Source organism: Hypanus sabinus, chromosome 5, assembly GCF_030144855.1.
Source record: "Hypanus sabinus isolate sHypSab1 chromosome 5, sHypSab1.hap1, whole genome shotgun sequence".
Lineage (NCBI taxonomy): Eukaryota > Metazoa > Chordata > Chondrichthyes > Myliobatiformes > Dasyatidae > Hypanus > Hypanus sabinus.
In genome coordinates this window covers 175,517,972-175,533,971 of record NC_082710.1, presented here as the reverse complement: position 1 = coordinate 175,533,971, position 16,000 = coordinate 175,517,972, and the positions used below count along the sequence as shown (strand labels likewise).

General features: G+C 43.8%; 1 protein-coding gene across 1 annotated transcript in view; it reads right to left on the bottom strand.

The window, feature by feature from the left end:
* Window positions 1-3,914: 3,914 nt before the first annotated feature.
* The window catches only part of LOC132394833 (uncharacterized), a 37,824-nt gene continuing 25,738 nt past the window's right edge, over window positions 3,915-16,000 (bottom strand). Inside the window, exons 10-12 of the mRNA XM_059971237.1 lie at window positions 7,003-7,025; window positions 6,798-6,937; window positions 3,915-4,635 (exon numbers count right to left, since the gene is read on the bottom strand). Of these exons, the coding sequence (XP_059827220.1) occupies window positions 4,103-4,635; window positions 6,798-6,937; window positions 7,003-7,025 (696 nt within the window). The 3' untranslated portion in view covers window positions 3,915-4,102. The remainder of the gene's footprint in view (window positions 4,636-6,797; window positions 6,938-7,002; window positions 7,026-16,000) is intronic.

Genomic DNA, 16,000 nt, shown 5'->3' with positions numbered 1-16,000 from the left:
TACTTCCACCTCTTTAATTGTCATAGGTTCCATAACTTCCTTACTTGTTTCCCACACCTTACACAATTTAATATCCTTCTTCTTAGTGAATACCGAAGAGATCATTCAAAATCTCTCCCATCTCCCTCAGCTCCACACATAGCTGACCACCCTGATTCTCTAAGGGACCAATTTTATCCCTCACTATCCTCTTGCTTTTACTATAACTGTAGAAACCTTTAGGATTTACTTTCACCTTATTTGCCAAACCAACCTCGTATCTTCTTTTAGCTTTTCTAATCTCTTTCTTAAGATTCCTTTTACATTCTTTATACTCCTCAAGCAATTCCTTTACTCCATGCTGCCTATATCTATTGTAGACATCCCTCTTTTTCCGAACCAAATTTCTAATATCTATAATCCTTCTACATCTGAGAGTAGTGGTATTCCTGAATCTCCAGCTAGGACTTACACGACTGACAGTGATGAAACCTGAGAGGAAGATACTGAGAGATGAAGGACCTCCATTGCTGCTCTAAACGCCAGCTGCATAACCAGCAGTTATAAAAAAATCTTCCTCTCCACAGCCCTTGTAGCAAGTCCGAGAATCCTGCCGAGATTCCCCGTCTCCTCCACCTCCCAGCAATGTCTCCCCAAAGTGAATCCCTCTGATCACAGTACACAACCCCAGACAGTTAACCTCTTCCTGGAGTTAGGGAGATCCCTCCAGGTCCAGGTCCATCTCACACTCTTACAATCCCCAGACACCTCAAGTTGTGGATTCTCCATTTCCACATTCAGGGAGACAGAGACTGGTGAGAGAAGCAGAGAATTACAGACCCTCCGAAGATGTGGAGGGGGTGTGGGGTGGGTTCAGGCTTGGGGAGTGCGATATCAGGACGCGTTGGCCAACAAAATAATTTCTCTGATTTTCACAGAAATTTATCCACTGGACAAGCAATGCGCCTTTCAAATTTAAAGCTCAGTTGTTTGTCTTTCCACAGATTGCGCCTCACTTCTTGGGAGTTCCTGCTTCATTTCAAATTTCATTGACGATTTATTTTAAGGCTTGGGAAAGTAAGGCCTATCTCTTCCATTTGAAGCACATCTGCCCTCATTGTCCTGCCGCTCTACCAAGGATAGGGCAGTCCTCATCCCATCCCACCAGCCTCAGCATCCAGCACATAATTTCTCTGTAACTTCCGCCATCTCCAACAGGATCCCAGCACCAAGCACATATTTCACTGCCCCCACACACCAGTCTCTGCTTTCCATGGGGATCGCTTCTTACATGACCCCCTTGTCCATTCGTCCCTCCCCACTGATCTCCCTCCCGGCACTTATCCTTGCATGTGGGACAAATGCTACGCCTGCCCATACCTCCTCTCTCACTACCTTTCATGGCGCCAAACAGTCTTTCCAGGTGAGGCAACACTTAACCTGTTGGGATCGTATACCGTGTCCAGTACCTCCTGTATATTGACGAGACCAGTTGTAGATTAAGACACCGTTTTGCTGAATACCTATGCTCTGTCCACCAGAAGAAGGGGATCTCGCAGAGGCCACGGATTTTAGATCCACTTCCCATTCCAATATACAGCTTCCTCTACTGTCACGAAATGCGAGTCCAATATTTATGGAAGCCAAACCAGGATTCTCCCCTATTGTCCAGGGATTTATCTCCCTCTCAATAGACAATAGACAATAGGTGCAGAAGTAGACCATTCGGCCCCTCGAGTCTGCACCGCCATTCTGAGATCATGGCTGATCATTCACTATCAATACCCAGTCCCTGCCTTGTCCCCATATCCCTTGATTCCCCTATCCATCAGATATCTATCTAGCTCCTTCTTGAAAGCATCCAGAGAATTGGCCTCCACTGTCTTCCGAGGTAGTGCATTCCACACCTGCACAACTCTCTGGGAGAAGAAGCTCTTCCTCAACTCTGTTTTAAATAACTGACCTCTTATTCTCAATCCATGCCCTCTGGTACTGGACTCTCCCAACATCTGGAACATATTTCCTGCCTCAATCCTATCAAATCCTTTAATTATCTTAAACGTTTCAATCAGATCCCCTCTCAAACTCCTCAATTCCAGCGTGTACAAGCCCAATCTCTCCAATCTCTCTGCGTAAGACAGCCCTGCCATCCCAGGAATCAACCTAGTGAATCTACGCTGCACTTCCTCAACTGCCAGAATGTCCTTCCTTAAACCTGGAGACCAAAACTGTACACAATATTCCAGGTGTGGTCTCACCAGGGCCCTGTACAAATGCAAAAGGACATCCTTGCTCTTGTATTCAATTCCCCTTGTAACAAAGGCCAACATTCCATTTGCCCTCTTCACTGCCTGTTGCACTTGCTCATTCACCTTCATTGACTGGTGAACTAGGACTCCTAGGTCTCTTTGCATTTCTCCCTTACCTAAGTCTACACCGTTCAGACAATACTCTGCCCTCTTGTTCCTGCTTCCAAAGTGGATAACTTCACATTTATTCACATTGAATGACATCTGCCAAGTATCTGCCCACTCACCCAGCCTATCCAAGTCTCCCTGTATTCTCCTAACGTCCTCTTCGCATGTCACACTGCCACCCAGTTTAGTATCGTCAGCAAACTTGCTGATACAGTTTTCAATGCCCTCATCTAAATCATTGACATAAATCGTAAAGAGCTGTGGTCCCAATACAGAGCCCTGTGGTACCCCATTAGTCACCTGCATCCAGTCCGAGAAACACCCATTCACTGCTACCCTTTGCTTTCTATCTGCCAACCAGTTTTCTATCCATGTTGAAAACCTGCCCCCAATGCCATGAGCTCTGATTTTACTCACCAATCTCCTATGTGGCACCTTATCGAATGCCTTCTGAAAATCTAGGTACACAACATCTACTGGCTTACCCTCGTCTAACATCCTTGTTACACCCTCAAAAAACTCTAACAGATTAGTCAAGCACACTTCTATGAGAAATCCTGAGAGAAAATACATTGGAATTTTAGGATGCTTCCTCCCAAGTTTAGCCTCTTTAATCTGCCTCTCCTAGGATATTTGTAGGGCTGTTGTCCAAAAGGTGGGTCATAGAGACATAGAGGACTACAGCACAGAAATTTTGTCCCAACTAATCTATGCTGACCTGTTCCCCCTCTTGAGCAAAGACAAACCCCATCAGATTTTCCTTAAATACTTCATCGTTCATTCTGAACACATGGCCTCTAATCCTAGTCTCACCAAACCTGAGGAGAAAATGCCTAGAAACATTCATCCTACCAACACCCTTCATAACTTTGTCAACCTCTAAAAGAATGCCCTTTATTCTTCGATGTTCTTCCAGTGAATAAAGTTCTCAGCAATTCAAGTTTTTTCCTCTTCCGCAAATCAATGGCATTCCATAATTTCTATATGATCCTTAATTCTCTATAACTTGCTCCCTGAAGTCTCTGCAACAGTGACTGTCTGCCTCCACACATGCCTTGATTTGTGAAATGCTGTATCCAGTCCACTCAAGGTCTACAAAATTATGAGGAGTATAGATAGGGTAAATGCAAGCAGGCTTTTTCCATTGAGATTGGATGGGACTACCACCAGAGATCATGAGTTCAAGATGAAAGCTGAGAAGTTTAAGGGGAATGTGAGGGAAACTGCTTCACTCAAGGGGTCATGAGAGTGTGGAATGAGCTGCCAGCACAAGTAGTCCATGCGAGCCTGATTCCAATGTTCAAGAGAAGTTTGGATAGGTACATGGGCAGTATGGAGGCTATGGACCCTGTGCAGGTCGATGGGATTAGGCAGTTTAAATAGCTTTGGCACGGACTAGGTGGGCCAAAGGTCTTGTGTTTCTGTGCTGTACTTCTCTATGGCTCTAAACACATTTGTGATTGTGTCCTTTCATATTGTTAACATGAAGTTAACATGTTAAGATTAATGGATCAGCAGTTCCAGTATCAAATCCTTTATTTTAATTTCACTGTTCGCACATTTAAAATTCAATGGTTTTATTTCCAGGTTCAGTGGGGACCTGGGAATTAAATAAGACTCATTCAGTGCCAACCTGTTATCAATGGTATTTCTGCCCTACAGCTCCTGAGCCCTGCTTCTAAAGCCGAACCCCAGACATGAATGAATCATACAACTGGACTGGAACTGGAGCAAATTCTCAGCCACTGGTTCTCATCCCAAGTCACAAAGAAAGGATAAAGTTTCTCAGTGAATTTATTCCCAGTGAAGATGTGGAGATGGGACTTGGTCTCTGTGTTGTAAAATGAAACTGTCCCGGACTCATAACTGAGATAAACTCCCAGCCTCCCAGGGATGGGACCAGCAGGGAGACGGGATCGAGGGGAGGTGAGTGCATAAAACTGGTCTCCCCACTTCCCTATGGCCCAGACTCCATTCTCTGGTGTCAGTTGGAAATTCCTCTTCCTCTCCACAGATTCTGTGGCGACTCCCAGACTCCAGCCCTGATTCTCCGCTACCTTCACCTCCCAGTAATGTCTCCCCGTTGTGAAACCCTCCGACCCCAGTATATAAAACCCATTGGTAAATCTCTTCCTGTTGTCAGGGAGATCCCTCCGGGTCCCAGTCACTCTCACACTCTTCAGATTGACAGATATCTCAAGCTCTGGAGCCGCCGTTTCCACATCCAGGGTGACGGATACTGTGGGGAGAAGTGAGAATTAGAGAGTTCCCGGGAATCAGCACAAGTCACAGCAGCACGGTGACGGAACCAGGGAGAGACCACTTGGCCCCAGGCACAGTCAGGCAGCTGCAGAGAACTCTTGAACCAGACTAGGTCTGTCCTTGTTGTCTTCCCATTAATTGCATTTCACCTTTCAAAATTTCCTGTTTTTCTTCAAATATAAATGATTTCTTTATATAGCTAGTAGAGCAGGAGTGGAAAGCTGAGCTATGGTGGAGGACAGAGGGCAGAGAGAGAGAGGAAATATGAAAAAGCTGAGGGTCACAGAGAGGGAGAGGTACTTGAAACAGGGTTAGGATAGACACCGTGGTCAATGTGATGTTAGTGAATTTGGACGCAGATTTGAGGCTGAGGAGGATTGAGGGTGGCAGAAGTCTGTGAAGGAAGGAGAAAGATAAAAGTTCCAATGGCCAAGGGAGTACTTAACTCAACCCATATATGGTGTGTGTGTGTGTGTGTTTGTGTGAGAGAGAGAGAGAGAGAGAGAGAGAAGCAGACACGTGCATTTGGTGTCTGACAGTGCACCTAATTTCAGCAAGATTTTATTGCATATTAAAGTTTTTACAATACACTTTAACTTTTAGAACACTACAACACAGAATAGGCCCTTCGATCCATGATGTTATGCTGACCTAAGCTCAACTAACCTTTCCCTTCTACATAGCATTCCATTTGTCTATCATCCATGTGCCTATCGAAGAGTTTCTTAAACACCCTTAATGTATATGCCTCTACCATCAACCTGGCTGGGTATTCCATGGACCCAGAACTCTGTGTAAAGAAAATTACTTCTGCCCCCCTTCATTCTTTAAAATGAAACCCCCTGGAAGTAGCCATTTCTGCCCTGGCAAATAATCTCTGGCTACCCACTTGATCTGTGTCTCTTATCATCTTGTACACCTCTATCAAGTTGGCTCTCATATTCCTTCATTCCAAAGGCCCTAGATCGCTCAACCTATCCTCATAAGACATGCACTCTAATCCAGGCAGCATCTGGGTAGGTCTGTTCTGCACTTGCTAAAGGTTTCACATCCTTCCTGTAATGAGGCGACCAGAACTGAGTGTTCTAAATGGTGCTCCCCACCTTCTTGCTCTAACTTCTCATGTCTTTTTTTCCAGTCCTGATGAAGATTCTCAACCTGATATGTCAACTGTTTACTCTTTTCTGTAGATGCTCCCTGGCCTGCTGAGTTCCTCCAGCATTTTGTGTTTCTTGCATTCCCACTGTCTGCTGATCTTCTCATCTTCAGGGTTTTCTAGAGCTGCAGTATGACCCTGGTGCCCCTTGTTATGAAGACGAATACACAACAGCTTACTCTATAATGGTGTCACAATGGTTAAAGAGGTATCAACACACAGAGGACTCAGGAGATCATCTGAGTCTGACCATCTGAGTGAAGTCAGAGAAACTCACTGAGTGTTGAGGGAAACGTTCTGCCAATCCTGAAGAAACACCTGGTTCATTTTGGGTAGCTGCTCTCAGACCACCAGAAAGCAGTGGGGCTTCTAGGAAGGGAGACAAGTTTGAGATTAAGGGCAGGTAGAACCTTTGGTTTAGTGCTGTTCCCTAGCATTCAATGTCTGGGAAAATGAAAATTAATTTATCTGGTATATTATTAAATGGGAATTCTAATAGAGCTTGTTCCTCATCAGTATTTAATGAATGAAACAATAATCCGCTATTCCTGTATAATGTAAGTCACACACTGTTTTTGGAATCTATGCAAAGCAATCTAAATCAACACACGTGAAGTGCTGGAGGAACTCAGCAAGACCAAGAGCATCAATGGACATGAATGAACAGTTGACATTTTGGGCCAATATCCTTCCTCAGGACTGAAAATGAAGGAGAAAGATATCAGAATAAAAAGGTGGGAGGAGAGGAAAGGTAAAGGGTAGGAGAAGAAGGAATCTGACAGGAGAGGAGAGTGGACCATAGAAGAAAGGGAAGGAGGAGGGGTCCCAGGGGGAAGTGACGGTCAGGTAAGAAGAGGTAAAAGGCCAAAGGGGGGAATAAAAAAAGAGGGGAGGGGGAGGGAATTTTTTTTTACCAGAAGGAGAACTCAATTTTCATGCCATCGGGTTGGAGGCTACACAGACAGAATATGGAAGGTATTTACCAGGATGAATGTCATCGAGCATTTCCCTCCACACTGGGAATGGCAATGGCCCAGCAAATTCATCAATCGTCAGAGCCCCATCCATGACTGTAGCTGTCTGTTCATCTCCAGCCCTGCAAATATTACACAGTTTAACTGAACTTGGACAGGTTCCTACATTAATGTTACCAAGTTCCAAAGGGTTTCAGCTAAGAGTGTGTCCTACCTCCTCTTCCAACAGGATTCCTCCTGAAATAAACAAAACAGAAAATATAATTGAGATACTAAATAAAGTTGATAAATTTGATGTAAGCATATAATAATTCATTACCATTTTCTTTCATTGGAACTTATTTACTAACTTTCTTACATCTGTTTATTATTGTCATAGGCACCGAGGTACAGGGAAGTCAGGGATTTCTTACTTCAACACTTACAGATCATTTCTTTACACCAGTACATTGAGGTAGTGCAAAGGAAAACAATAACAAAATGCAGAATAATGTACTGCAGTTACAAAGGGAGCACAGTGCAGGTTGAAAACAAGGCACAAAGCCATAATGTGAAACATTGTGAGATCAAGGGTGCATCATTACTGGTGGATTGTTCAACAGTCATAAAAGTGGGACAGAAGCTGTCCTTGAGCCTGGTGCTACGTGCCTTCAGGCTTATGTATCTTGTGCCCAATGGGAGGGCAGAGAATAGAGAATGTCCATGATGGGGTAGCGGGTTTTTCATCACATTGGCTGCTTTACCGAGGCCGCGAGATGTGTAGACCGGGTCCATGAAAGGGCGGCTGGTTTCTGTGATGTGCTCAGCTGTACCCATAACATTCTGCAGTTCCTTTCAGTTAAGGTACAGCAGTTGCCATACCAAGCTATGATGCATATAGACAGGAAATAAACAGCTTTCTATGATGCATCAATAAAACTTAGTGAGTGTCAAATGGGAAACGTCAACTTTACTTAGCCTCCAGAGTAAGAAGAGGCTCTGGTGTGCCTTCTTGGCCATGGACTCCGTGTGAGTGATGTTCACTTGTGGGAACTTAAAGCTCTCATTCTTCTCAACCTCAGCACTGTTGATGTAAATGGGAGCATGCACACCGAACCCCAATTTGAAGTCAATGACCAACTCTTTATTCTGGCGTTGATGGTTAGGTTTTTATCAGGACTCCATGTCACTAAGCTCTCTATCTGCTTCCTGTACTCCAACTCGTTGTTAATTGAGATGTGACTCACTAGGATGGTATTAACTGCAGACTTGTAGATGGAGTGGAGCAGAACCCAGCTGTGCAGTCATGAGTGTATAGGGAGAAAAGTAAGGGACTGAGAATACGGCCTTGTGGGGCACCTGTGTTGACAATAATTGTAGCCAAGATGTTGCTCCCTATCCTTACTGACTGGAGTATACTGGTGAGGATGTCAAGGAACCATTTGCAAAGGGAGATGTTGAGCCCCATGTCCAACTGTTTGGACATGAGTTGCTTCGAATTATAGTACTGAAGGCAGAGCTATAGTAAATTAACAATGGTCTGGCATAGGTGTCTTTATTGTCTAGATGCTCCAGAGATGTGTGTAGGGCAAAGGTGTACCTGTTGTACCTGTTTTCTACCTGCTGTGTACCTGTTTCAAATGAAGGTGAATTGCAGTGGGTTAAGATTGTTTGGAAAGCTGGAGTTTGGTGTGTGCCATGAACAGCTTTTGGAAGCACTTTGTGATGATGGATGTCAGATCCACCAGGTGGTAGTCATTTTGCCATGTTACATTACTTTTCTTAGGTACTGGGGTGGTACATATTGCAAGAGGTGACCCCAGATTAGAGTAGGGAAAAGTTAATCATGTCTGAAGATACCTAACCAGATGCTCTGCACAGGATCCAAGAACGTAACCAGGCCATGGACATCCATCCAGGCCAGATGCTTTCCATGGGTTCACTGTCCAGAATACTGAACTGACAGATCATTCCACCACTTGCTTTGCACAAGATTAAATGTATGGTCCTTCTGGTGAACTGAGAAGCTCTCAAATCAAATAGCGCAGTCAGGTAAAGCAGGTGTAAGCTGAGCATGCAGCAGTCTCGCAAACCCATCAACAGGTCCATCTCACTGTTAGTCCATACACTTTCTTCTCAGTGGCCTGGATATTAGCTAGCAGTATGTTGCCAAGAGGCGGGAGAGTTGAACCTGTGCTGTTTTAATCTCACTTGCATTCTAGACTTGTTACCATGCATCGGAGGTAAGTGGCCATGCCTATTGGTCCTAGAATAGAGTGAACTGGACAGCAAGATAAATGACCCCTTACAACAAACTTGGAAGACCAAGAATGGATCGAACAGGACCGGAAACAAAGTGATTTTTCCTTAGCTGCTCTGGATGACCTGGAGAGGGTTCAACTGGATTGGAAGGTAGAGTGAGTGGTTTCTTCTGGACATATCCAGCTGATCTGGAGTCAAATTAGCCGAGATGTAGGGTATGCTGTTCTATATAGGTTTGGCAGGCCTGAAGTGGAGAGGTTTGTCCCTTCAGGTAACGGAGGGCATCCTCTGGGGTCCTGACATCAGGACTCAGCCCAAATGCTCCGCATAGTGGTAATCTGTCTGGTAATAACCAAAGCCAAAACTTCCATAATTAAAGATAGCTGAGGTGACAAGTAAAATTTTTTCATCTATATTTAGTATTCCATTGTTGCTGGAATATCCACTGGGATTTGTGAAACTCAGTAAGTTATCCTGAAAAATTAGCAAAAATCAGAGGTGACGAGAGGCTGAAAATTCATTCATTTCACGAGTGTGGGAGTTTAGAGTTGCAGGGGGATGGGAACCAAAGCACCAGAGCAGAAAGTGGAGTGGTTGTGGGGAAAGATGTTCTTAAGCATACATACAAAACCAGCAATGAAGACATTGAGCATGGTAAGACTAATGTTCTGAGTTGTGTATATTTCAATGCAAGGTGTATTTTAGGAAAGGAGGCTGAGCTTAGGACATGGATCAGCAATGCAGCCAACAGTGAGACTTAGTTGCAGGAAGGGCAGGATCAATATTCTGGTCTTCCATTGTTTTAGTTATGATAGAGTGCAAGGAATTAATGGAGGAGTGGTGGCATTACTACTCAGGGAAAATGTCACATCAGTGCTCAGACAGGATAGACTGGAGGGCTCGACTACTGAGGCTTTGTGATTGCAACTGGGAGACAAGAAAATTATGACCATGTTACTGCGATTACATTATACTCCACCCAACAGTTTGTGGGTTTCAGAGAACTTGTAGAGAGATCACACACTATTGCAAGAAACATAAGGTTGTTATAGTAGGTGATTTTAACTTTACACATGTTTATTATGTTTCCAATGCTGTAAAAGTGGCTGAATGGGATAGACTTTGTCAAAGTGTTCAGAAAGGTTTCCTTAACTGACACATAAAGGTCCCAACCAGAGGGAGTTTATTACTAGATCTCCTTTCAGGGTACGTCACGGGGTAGGTGACAGAAGTTTGTGTAGCAGAACACTTTGCATCCATTGATCATAATGCCATTAGTTTCAAGATACTAATGGAGACGAAGAGATCTGGTCCCTGTGTTGAAAATTGATTCGGAGGATGATATTAGCTAGCAGTTTGTTGCCAAGGGATGATATTAGAAAGGATCTGGCAAGTGTGAATTGGGACAGGTTATAAGTGGGAGGCCGTCAAAAGTGAAATTTTGAGAGTACAAAGCTTGTGCCTGTCAGAATAAAAGGCAAGAGTAGCAGGTTTTGGGAACCTTGGGTACAAAGAGATATTCAGGCCCTGGTTAAAAAATAAGAAGGAGGTGTACAGCAAGTAAGTACAAATCAGGTACTTGAGGAGTATAAGAAATGCAAGAGAATAATTTAAAAGGAAATCATGAAGACTAAAAGAAGGCATGAGGTTGGTCTAGTAGGCTAGGTGAACGAGAATCCCAAGAGCTTCTACAAATATATTAAGAGCAAATGGAGTGCAGGGGACAAAAATGGTTCCCATGAAGATTAGAATGGTCATCTATACAAAGAGTCTATGGGGGGAGCAAAACAGAAGTGAGGTGTATTCTGTTTTGAAGCAAAATAGGGTGAGTAAAGCCCCAGCCCTGTCAGGGTTCCCTTCAGACTTTGTGTGAGACTAGTGCAAAAATTGCAGGGATAGCAGGTATTTGAATTGCAGAGATATTTAAAGCATCTTTAGCAATGGTTGAGGTACCAGGGGACTGGGGGATAGCTCCTGTTGTTCTTTTGTTTAAAAAAGGCTCTAAAAATAAGTCAGGAAATTATATGCCGGTGAAATCAGTAGTGGGTAAATTATTGGAACTTATTCTAAGGAACCGTATGTACAGTATACAGAACTGTGCAAAAATCTTAAGCACACATATATAGCTAGGGAACCTGACTTTGCCCAGTACTGTAGTAACTTTATGTCATGCACTATACTGCTACTGCAAAAAAAACACACACAAATTTCATTACAGTTTGCACCTGCACCATCTCCTGCCCTCGGGATTCCTTCTCTGCCACCTGTCCCACACTCCTTTTAATAAACTTTCTGGGTCTCTGCAAGGCACCAAAGAGCTTGGGACTCTAAGGTTTTTAGAGAACCCGAAATGGTTAATTGTGTTTTTTTTTAATAAGAGTTGTTAATCATTCAGCATTCCTTGTGTTTTTCTCAAGTGATTCACTCTTTGTAATATGGTCTCCTAATGCTTTCTGTTTAAGCTTGTTAAGTTTATTTTAATAGACTCAGGGATTCCTTATTACTTGTATTATTTAAGTGGTCACCTGATTAACGCTAATCGCAGGGTCTTAGTTTTGAGAATGTTTCTTCTTGTGGTGTTGCTCAGCTGAGGAACCGAAGTTCTGGGATCATTATGAGTAAACTCTCCTTACTGTCTCTATTTCGAAATCTGTCTTTCCTCCACACTTGGGTTCTGATATCATGACACCTCTCCCATAGTGCTCTACTCTTCACCGTTCCCAAAATCATTTCTCCCACCAAATTTACAAACTGGTTCTCCACTTCACATTGACAAATATAGTACTGTGCAAAAGACTTTGGTTACCCTAGCTGTATATACAGTTGGCCCTCCTTATCCGCGAATTCAACCAACCGCAAATCGCGAAAACCCGGAAGTGCTCTTCCAGCACTTCCTGCATTTACATTGTATTATGTATTATAAGTAACCTAGAGATGATTTAAAGTATACGGAAGGATGTGCCTTGGTTATCGTGCATCAGAATCAAAAGAAATCAGGAGTTCTCTTACTAAGTAAGTCGGAACAGGTACACCCGGTATTATTTAGCATCAGTTAGTCAAACGTTTGTCTTAGTATATAGTATATATTTTACCTTTCTATGCATATAAAACATTTAAGAATGTATGTTTCAGCGCTGGGCTCGGGAACGGAAGTTCTCAGGACTCGGGACAGATCGCTCCCCAGTGCGCTCTCCACTGTGCTGGGTTGATGTGGAGGATCAAAAACTCAAAACCCCAAAACATAATTATTAAACCACTGTGTTGCTTAGTAGTAATTGTAGCTTTCATCGGGGCAGAGCCTTTTTCAATTTATCCTTTAAAATTGTTCCGATCATTGACTGACCTAGCCTAATGCTTTTCAAATGATGGGTGGCGTTTCACCTCTTTCCAATCACTCTATTATTTCCACTTTATTTTCAATCGTGATCGTGATTATTTTTGTGAGCAGAAACGCTGCGCATTCAGAGCTCTGGCGCCGGGTCCTAATGTCCATCGCTCTGGGACAGGTTAAATAAGATCTGGGGTTCTGCTGGGTCCTAAGATCCACCGGATTGAGACAGGTTGAATAAGGGACTTGAGCATCCGCCAATTTTGGTATCCACGAGGGGTCCTGGAACCAATCCCCCGCAGATAAGGAAGGCCGACTGTATATGCCTAAGACATTTACACAATGGATTCCAGTTAACTGGGACACATCCAGACTAGTACATTTTAGCCCAATTAAGTCGCTGCCCCGATAAGCTGAAGTTTCACAGAAATAGGTAAAAAGGTATAAAAAGGGCAACCTGAGTAACAAATTATGTATAAACAAAAAGAGGTTGTTGAGAAAGAGGAACATGTGGGATGACACTAAATAGAGGATTGGATACTGTAGTTAGTGTAATGGTAGACAGATTTTATGCATCACAAAAGAAGCGCTCTCCTACACATTGGATAGTAGATAAGGAACTTGTTTCACCTATTCAGTCTTTCCTTATAACTCAGGTTCTCCAGACCCGGCAACATCCCTGTAAATTTTCTCTGTACTCTTTAAATTTTGTTTACATCTTTCCTGTAGGTGGGTGACCAAAACTGCACACAATACTTCAAATTAGGCCTTACCAATGGCTTATACAACTTCAACATTACAACCCATCTCCTCTACTCCACACATTGAGATTTATGAAAGCCAATGTGCCAAAAACTTTCTTTATGACTCTTATCTACCTGTGATGCCAAGGAAGTATGAACCTATATTCATATCTACCATTCACTATGTAAGACCTACCCTGGTTGGTCTTACCAAAGTGCAAAACCTTACAGTTGTCTGTATTAAACTCCACCTGCCATTTTCCAGTCCATTTTTCCAGCTGATGCCAATCCCTCTGTAAGCCACAGTAGCCTTCCTCATTGGCCACAACACACCCAATCTTGGAGTCATCTGCTGACTTGCTGATCCACTTGACATTGTCATCCAGATCATTGATATAGATGATGAACAACAATCCCAGCTGCACTGCACTAGTCACAGGCCTCCAATCAAAGAGGCAACCATCTACTCCCTGGCTTCTCCCACAAAGCCATTGTCTAATCCAATTTATTACCTTATCTTGAACGCTAAGTAACTGAACCTTTTTGATCAGCCTCCCATGGGGAACTTAGTCAAATACCTTCTTAAAGTCCATGCAGACAACATCCACTGCCTTGCCTTCATCCACTTTCCTGGCAACTTCCTCAAAAAACTCCGTAAGATTGGCTAGACGTGACCTACCACTCACAAAGTCATGCTGACTCTCCTTAATCAATCTATATCTGTCCAAATACATATATAACTGGTCCTTTAGAATATCTTCCAATAACTTTTCCACAACTGATGTCAGTCTTCCTGGTCTGTAATTTACCCATTTATGTTTAAAGCCTTTTTTAAACAGCGGAAAAACATTGGCTATCCTCCAATCCTCTGGTACCTCTTCTGTCACTAAGAATTATTAAAATATCTCTGCTAGGGCACCAGCAATTTCTGTATTTGCCTCCCATAGGTCCAAGGGAACACCTTTTCTGGCCCTGGGGATTTATTTACCCTTATTTGCCTCAGGATAGCAAACATCTCCTTCTCAGTCATCTGTTCAGGGTCCATGAAGTTGATGCTGCTTTATGCCTCACTTCTGTGGACTCTTGTGTCCATCTCCTGAGTAAATACAGATGCAAAAAAATATTTAAGATCTCCCCTATCTGTTTTGGCTCCACACATGGATTACCATTCTGGTCTTCCAGTGGAGCAATTTTGTTCCTTGCAATCCTTTTGCTCTTATCATATCTGTAGGATCCTTTAGGACTTTCCTTCACTTTGTCTGAAAGAGCAACTTCATGCCTTCTTTGAGCCCTCCTGATTTCTTTCTGAAATGTTCTCTTGCAATTCTTATACTTGATTAGCATCCCATTTGTTCCTACTTGCCTATACCCACTATACACCTACATTTTCTTTTAACCAGGGCCTCAAAATCTCATGAAAACCTAATTTCCCTGCATTTATTTTTACCTTTTATTCTGACAGGCACATACAAGCTTTTGTCTCCTGCCTCGTCTCTTTCCCTAATAGCAGATCCAGTATCACATGCTTTCTCATTGGAACTTCTACAGACTGATGAAGTAAACTTTTCTGAACAGATTTGACAAACTCTATCCCATCTAGTCTTTTTACCACGTGGGATTTCCAGTCAATACATGGAAAGTTAAAATCACCTACTGTAATAACCTTATGTTTCTTGCAATATTCTATGAATCGGTCGTTTGAATCGGGGGCGGGTTGCAGCTTGTGGTTCGGCTGGGAGCTCAGAGAATTTGACCATTGTAGGTAGGATTTAAGCCTACCTGGTCAATACCTGTGGAGGACGGGGCACTGCGCAGGCGCGAGAGACGTCAGCGTCGAGCGCGGACTTTAAAAGGCAGGACTTCTTTTCAGAGTGGGCAGCGGAGTCTGTGGAAGCAGAGTCCTGGGCTTTGGCTAAGTGGGCTTTGGCGTAAGGGGACTTCGGTAAGCCTGTGTGATTGCTCGCTGAGGGGAAGAAGGTAAGGTCGCTAGGTGCTTTTTAGACTTATTCTGTTAATCCAGTTCAGGTATGGGGGAGACAGTCAGAGCAGTGGTGTGCTCCGTATGCAGTATGTGGGAAGTCAGGGTCAACACAGTTGTCCCTGATGACCACACCTGCAAAAGGTGCGTCCAGCTGCAGCTCCTATCAGCCCGAGTTAGGGAGTTGGAGCGGGAGCTGGATGAACTACGGATCATTCGGGAGGCAGAGGCAGAGATAGACAGGAGTTATCAGGAGGTAGTCACACCAAATAACCAAGAAGTAGGCAGATGGGTGACGGTCCAAAGAGGCAGGGGGAGCAGGCAGAGAGAGCAGAGCACCCCTGCGGCCATTCCCATTAACAATAAGTATACCGTACTGGATACTGTTGATGGGGATGACCTACCAGGAATGAGTTGTAGTGGTCCTGCCTCTGGCACAGAGGTTGAATCCTCAACTAGAAAGGGGAGGAGGGAAGAGAAGAGAGCGATAGTTTTAGGGGATTCTATAGTCAAGGGGGCAGATAGGAGATTTTGTGGGGCAGATCGGGAGTCTCGGATGGTATGTTGCCTCCCTGGTGCCAGGGTCTGGGACATCTCAGATCGGGTGCAGGCTATTCTTGAGAATGAGGGCATGACCCCAGATGTAGTGGTCCATGTAGGGACCAACGATGTAGGTAAGGTGAGTGAGGGGGTCCTGCTTAGAGAGTTCAGGGAGTTAGGAGTGAAGCTGAAAGGCAGGACCTCCAGGGTGACAATCTCGGGATTGCTACCTGTGCCACGTGCGAGTGAGGCGAAGAATAGAATGATTATGCACATTAATACGAGGCTGAGAGCTTGGTGCAGGAAGGAAGGGTTCAGGTTTTTGGATAATTGGTCTTTGTTCCAGGGACATTGGGATCTGTTTCGAAGGGACGGTCTACAT